General features: G+C 47.0%; 1 protein-coding gene across 1 annotated transcript in view; it reads left to right on the top strand.

Moving 5' to 3' along the window:
* The window catches only part of gbp2 (guanylate binding protein 2), a gene marked incomplete at its 3' end in the record, with an annotated part of 24,209 nt that extends 20,915 nt beyond the window's left edge, over window positions 1-3,294 (top strand). Inside the window, exon 13 of the mRNA XM_080839007.1 lies at window positions 3,046-3,294. Within this exon, the coding sequence (XP_080695133.1) occupies window positions 3,046-3,294 (249 nt within the window). The remainder of the gene's footprint in view (window positions 1-3,045) is intronic.
* Window positions 3,295-6,913: the final 3,619 nt, after the last annotated feature.

The raw sequence follows: 6,913 nt of genomic DNA, 5'->3' as shown, positions 1-6,913 counted from the left end.
TTGAAGTAAAATTTTTGAAAGAAAAAAAAAACTGTTGACATTAAATGAATATTTTTCCCCAAAACATGTGTGCCACAATTATTGGCACCCCTGAAAAATCTTATAATTGAAATCTAAATGAAGTATATTTCCAGTCATGTTTTGCATTTTTAAGTTCAACCTGTTTGATTAGGAACTCTTAAGAGGTCAACCATGACTTCCTGTTCCACTGGCGTACAAATATGAGGTGACATAGGCCAAATTCCATTAGTCATTCATCACTCTGGGAAAGACCTAAGAACACAGTGAAAATGTGCAATGAAAAGTTGTTGAGCTGCACAAATCAAGAAATGGACACAAAAAAAATCTCTAAACAGTTGAAAATACCCATTTCCACTATCATGGAAATAATAAAGAAGTTTAAAGCGACAGGAGATGTAAGGAATCAGACTGGAAAAGGACCTGTCTGTGAATTGACCCCACGCATCGTGAGGAGTTGGGTTCGACTGGCAAAATAATCTCCAAGGATCACAGCTAGAGAATTGCAAACATTAGTTGAGTCTTGGGGTCAGAAAGTCTCCAAAACTACCATCAGACGCCACCCACATCACCACAGGTTGTTTTGGAGGGTTGCCAGAAAAAAGCCTCTGCTGTCAATCAACAACAAACTAAAGTGCCTACAGTTTGCCAAATGTAAGTCAGACTTTCAATGGGACAGAGTTATGTGGTCAGATGGGACCAAAATAAAGCTTTTTGGGAACAAACGACAAAGGGGGTTTGGAGTAGACAGAAAGATAGCCATACAGAAAAGCACCTCATACCCACTGTGAAGTATGGTGGCAGATCTTTGATGTTGTGGGGCTGTTTTTCTTCCAAAGGCCCTGGACATCTTGTTAGGATACATGGTATCATGGACTCCATCAAATACCAGCAGATATTAAATGAAAACCTAACAGCCCCCTCCAGTAAGCCTTAAAATGGGCTGTGGTTGGAGCTTCCAGCAGGAAAATGATCTGAAGCTTACCTCCATATCAACACAAAAATGGTTCACCAACCGCAGAATAAAGGTTTTTGCCATGGCCATCACAGTCCCCTGACCTAAACCCCATAGAAAATCTGTGGGATGAGCTGAAGCCAAGTCTACAAGCGTTGACCTCAGAATCTGAAGGATCTGGAGAGATACTGTATGTAGGAATGGTCTCAGATTCTGTGCCATTTGTTCACCAACCTCATCACGCATTATAGGAGAAGACTCAGAGCTGTTATCTTGGCAAAGGGAGGCTGCACAAAACATTTAATTAAGGGGTGCCAATAACTGTGGCACACATGATTTTGGAGAATAATATTTTTTTAATGTCAACATTTTTTTTTTCTTTCAATTATTTTACCTCAATGAAAAGGTAAGATTTTTATGAATATTTTGAGTGGACGACCAAGAGGATAAACAGCAAAGACATATTTTTTCATAGCCTGTTTGCTCATATTCACTAGGGGTGCCAATAATGGTGAGCAGGACTGTAGGTGGTGGGATAGGCTCTCCCCCATGAAGTTAGGTGGTGGGATAGGCTCTCCCCCATGGAGTAAGGTGGTGGGATAGGCTCTCCCCCATGGAGTTAGGTGGTGGGATAGGCTCTCCCCAGGCTCTCCCCCATGGAGTTAGGTGGTGGGATAGGCTCTCCCCCATGGAGTTAGGTGGTCGGGTAGACTCTCCCCAGGCTCTCCCCCATGGAGTTAGGTGGTGGGATAGGCTCTCCCCAGGCTCTCCCCCATGGAGTTAGGTGGTGGGATAGGCTCTCCCCCATGGAGTTAGGTGGTGGGATAGGCTCTCCCCAGGCTCTCACCCATGGAGTTAGGTGGTGGGATAGGCTCTCCCCCATGGAGTTAGGTGGTCGGGTAGGCTCTCCCCCATGGAGTTAGGTGGTGGGATAGGCTCTCCCCAGGCTCTCCCCCATGGAGTTAGGTGGTGGGATAGGCTCTCCCCCATGGAGTTAGGTGGTGGGATAGGCTCTCCCCCATGGAGTTAGGTGGTGGGATAGGCTCTCCCCCATGGAGTTAGGTGGTGGGATAGGCTCTCAACCATGGAGTTAGGTGGTGGGATGTCACCAGGCTCTCCCCCATGGAGTTAGGTGGTGGGATAGGCTCTCAACCATGGAGTTAGGTGGTGGGATAGGCTCTCCCCAGGCTCTCAACCATGGAGTTAGGTGGTGGGATGTCACCAGGCTCTCCCCCATGGAGTTAGGTGGTGGGATAGGCTCTCCCCAGGCTCTCACCCATGGAGTTAGGTGGTGGGATAGGCTCTCAACCATGGAGTTAGGTGGTGGGATGTCACCAGGCTCTCCCCCATGGAGTTAGGTGGTGGGATAGGCTCTCAACCATGGAGTTAGGTGGTGGGATAGGCTCTCCCCAGGCTCTCAACCATGGAGTTAGGTGGTGGGATGTCACCAGGCTCTCCCCCATGGAGTTAAGTGGTGGGATGGGCTCTCCCCAGGCTCTCACCCATGGAGTTAGGTGGTGGGATAGGCTCTCAACCATGGAGTTAGGTGGTGGGATAGGCTCTCCCCCATGGAGTTAGGTGGTGGGATAGGCTCTCCCCCATGGAGTTAGGTGGTGGGATAGGCTCTCCCCCATGGAGTTAGGTGGTGGGATAGGCTCTCCCCCATGGAGTTAGGTGGTGGGATAGGCTCTCCCCCATGGAGTTAGGTGGTGGGATAGGCTCTCCCCCATGGAGTTAGGTGGTGGGATAGGCTCTCCCCCATGGAGTTAGGTGGTGGGATAGGCTCTCCCCAGGCTCTCAACCATGGAGTTAGGTGGTGGGATGTCACCAGGCTCTCCCCCATGGAGTTAGGTGGTGGGATGTCACCAGGCTCTCCCCCATGGAGTTAGGTGGTGGGATGACACCAGGCACTCACCACCGGAGCAGACATGGAGCAAGACACAAACTGAGCCGAGCAGCCAGTTATCTCCTAGGCACCCTGCAGGAGAGGCAGGCAGGCAGGCAGGCAGAGGGCCGTAGCCCCAGTCCATATCAGTAGGGTCGTAACAGTGTGTGTGTGTGTGTGTTTTCAGGAGCAGGAGCAGTCTCTGGAGGAGGGCTTTAAGGAGCGTGCACAGAAGCTGGAGCAGGATTTGAAGAAGCTGAAGGAGGAGCAGAAGAGTGAGGAGACGGAGGGATCCTCCTGGGTTGGCACTGCCGGAGATGTGCTGGAGAACGTGGGCATGGTGGGCGCCTTAGTTCCCGGCTTTGGCTGGGCAGGACTGGGCACTATGGCAGTGGGCAAGGTCCTCGGCTGGTTTGGGAGGGGGAAGAAGAAATAGACTGGGGAGTTAGAGGCTAGGGGTTAGGGGGGGTTAGAGGCTAGGGGGGGGGTTAGAGGGAGTTAGAGGCTAGGGGTTAGGGGGGGTTAGAGGCTAGGGGCTAGGGGTTAGAGGCTAGGGGTTAGGGGGTGTAGGAGCCATTTCGGTATTCATTTTATGTTATTTTAATGTTTCGATTTTTGCGAGGATTTGTGCCCTCTACAGGTGAAAAGGAGGATAAATAGGAGCGTGACCCGGTGGTAGACGCGGCTGATTGGGAGCACAAAGCTTTTTGACCTTGGGCTGTGGTATCTGGCAACGGTGATGGCGAGGATAGGCCTCGTTACTCTGTGTTTAAACTTTATTTATTTATTTGCAAAACAAGTTGTATCATCCTTTTGTTAATAAAGCAAACAGCTTTAAACGGACCTCGCTGGATTACCTTTCTTTCAAGCGTCAACAATACCCCTGATCAACGCCACCAAACAAGTGATAAAGCAAAGGGACAACTAAGGATAAATTATCACTATATTAGTCAAAAAGCTTGCTTTTGGATCTGGATAACCCTGTGGATTACGACGAGGATTGGATTTCCAAAGCTACGCCAGGAACAGGCCGCAAAGGAACAAAGGAAAGCCGATGCAAACAAAGCCCGAAAGTGCGGTAGGCCTCTGAACTTTAAAAAGTTTAAAGTATTCATGGACAAAGAGCTCTAGGAGCCGAAGATTGGATTTATTAGTTAGATAATATTTTTGTTTGAATTATGGATTGCCTTTGGAGCAAGTTTGATCAGACTTTAAGTTATTAGAGGAAAGTTAAGCGCTGCTTGTGAATTTATGCGCGCATTTGCCGCCTTGCTGGATTAATGAATTGCAACGGAGCATAAACATTGTTGGAAAGGATACTTTGATTTTTGTGAAGATAATTCCCTTTTTGTTACACAATGGCTGGTGAACACGGTAAGCCAGAAGACACAAATGTGCCAACTGAGCTGGATGAAAATGAAGCCTCAAAAGATTTGCGTAAAGCGAGAAAGATAAAACTCGGAATGCTTACACGCAAGATGAACTTTATTAAAAAATTGATGACCATTCCGTCAAATGTAGAACAAGTGATGGAAAATGTAGCACAATATGATGATTTATTGGGTGAATTTGAAGCTAGTCACAACGATTATCAGCATGTATTGGCAGAAAAGGAACGCGAATCTGATGACGTGTGGTATCAACCTAAAGGAGAGATTAATAAATCGTTCCTGTTGGAGGCGAATGCATGGCTAGTTGAACACAAACGGTGCGATGATAATGATGATGATGAGGAAATAAGACCTGAGGACAGTGTTTCTGCAACTCAGGCGAGGAAAGTAGACGATACGGGATCAAAGGTCTCTTCAACCTCCTCAGCCTTGAGTCGCGCAGCAGCGGACAAGGCTGCGCTAGAAGTTAGATTGGCGGCTCTTAAAGAAAAGCACGCCATAGAGAGCGAGGAAGCAGAATTAGCCCAAAGACAAGCAGAATTGGCTGAAGGACAAGAAAAATTGAGAAAACAAAAGGAAATGTTAGCTGTCCAAAGTGAATTAGATGCAGCCAATGCCAAACTTGATGTATTAAGTGATCGAAAAAGCAGTGTTTCACAGAGAGATGGAATGAATGAGCATTTGGAGAAAACGCTTAAATTACAGGGGCATAGCAAAGGAATGCAAGATGCCAGTGTTAGACTTAAATCAAGTGCCCTTCCGCCTCAACCAATGCTACTTCATGCCAGAGCCAAAGAGCCGTATTTCCTTCCTTCTTTGCGGCCCCCCGTCTGGCCAGATACATCTCTGTACAGATCCACTGCCCAGCCAAGTCAACGACCGACTCAGCCACAACTACTAAGCCATACTTATGAGCCTTCACGCCATAGGTCCTCTCATCAAACCACTCTGCACCCCCAAGGTCCATCACAGCCCCACTTGGCACCCCACGCAGGACGACAGTCCCAAGGGAATGCACCTCGGACCTCTCCTGGAGAACAAGACACTGCTGTCTATGAAATTCTGCAGAGGCAAAATGACATCACAGCATCTTTGATTAGGCAACAGGACAAAACATTCTTGCCACGAAAGGAGATGAAGGTTTTTAGTAATGATCCAATTGACTACAGATCCTTTATCAGTTCATTTGAACATATTATCGAGAGCAAAATTGACAATGCAAAGGACAAATTGTATTATCTAGAGCAATATACATCTGGACAAGCCAGAGAGCTAGTTAAGACATGTCTCTTCTTAGACGCAAATATAGGATTTGCAAGAGCCAAAGAATTGCTCCAAGAGCACTTTGGAAATGAGTTTATAGTCTCCAATGCATACATTAAAAAGGCATTGACATGGCCCTCCATTCGATCTGAGGATTCACAAACCCTGAAATCATATGCTCTGTACCTCAGAGGTTGCTTGAATGGCATGAATGAAATTGCCTACATGGATGAATTGAATCTGGCTTCTAATTTGAAGTTGTTAGTCAGCAAATTGCCCTACAAGTTGAGAGGGGGATGGAGAGTAGAAGTATGCAAGTTTCAAGAAACTACAAATCGCAGAGCCACATTCGGAACCTTAGTTGAGTTCATCGAAAGAGAAGTCAAAATCTTGACAGATCCTGTCTTTGGTGATATACAAGATCCCTCACCAAAAGCACAAGGTCCAAGGCCCATTCACTCAAGTTCCGTGAAAACCAAATTCAGTGACAAGGGATTCACAACCAATGCAGCAACCATTGATGTCATCCCCACTCATCACAAACAGTGGAATAGCCCATCACCAGGCCAACATAGGCCATACTGTCTGTTTTGCGCAGGAGAACATTTAATGGCAAGCTGCTCTTGGTTTAAAAAGAAACGTCACACTGACAAAATTGCATTCTTGAAAGAAAGAGGTATCTGTTTTGCATGTCTCTTAACAGGCCATATGAGTAAGGACTGCAACAAGCGTCAGTCATGCACCATTTGCAAGAGGGCGCATCCTACTGTACTGCACATAGGACAAGTGGAGCAGAACAAAGGAGCAGGAAAACAGGAAACGAATAAGGAAACCGCCAAGGAACCCAACAGGGTGAACACAGGCCTTGTGTCCCTCGAAACATGCAGTCAAACTGGGGCCGGTGAAGAACGGTGTCTGATGTCCATCGTACCTGTTAAGGTAAAATCAAACAAGGGCAGCAGAGTTATACAAGCTTATGCATTTCTTGACCCCGGCAGCTCGGCCACCTTTTGTACTGATAGATTAATGCGCCAGCTTAACGTACAAGGAAAAAGAACAAGCATCACGCTGCGCACAATGGGCCAGGAGAAAACGATGTCTACTAACAGCATCACAGGACTGGAAGTAAGTGGACTTCAGGACAACAGGTTCATAACTCTGCCAGAGACATACACACAATCAAAGATTCCTGTAACGAAGAGCAACATACCCAACCAGAAGTCTCTTTCAAAGTGGCCTTATCTTAAAGATGTCAAACTTTCCACCATTGATGCAGGCATTGAATTGCTGATAGGCACAAACGCACCCAAAGCAATAGAGCCCTGGCAAGTCATAAACAGTGAAGGAGACGGCCCATATGCAATGAAAACGATGCTCGGATGGGTAGTGAATGGCCCAGTA

This window comes from Sprattus sprattus (genome assembly GCF_963457725.1).
Source record: "Sprattus sprattus genome assembly, chromosome: 5".
In the NCBI taxonomy this organism is placed as follows: domain Eukaryota; kingdom Metazoa; phylum Chordata; class Actinopteri; order Clupeiformes; family Clupeidae; genus Sprattus; species Sprattus sprattus.
The sequence above is the reverse complement of the archived record's forward strand: the minus strand, read 5'-3'. Positions and strand labels throughout refer to the sequence as shown.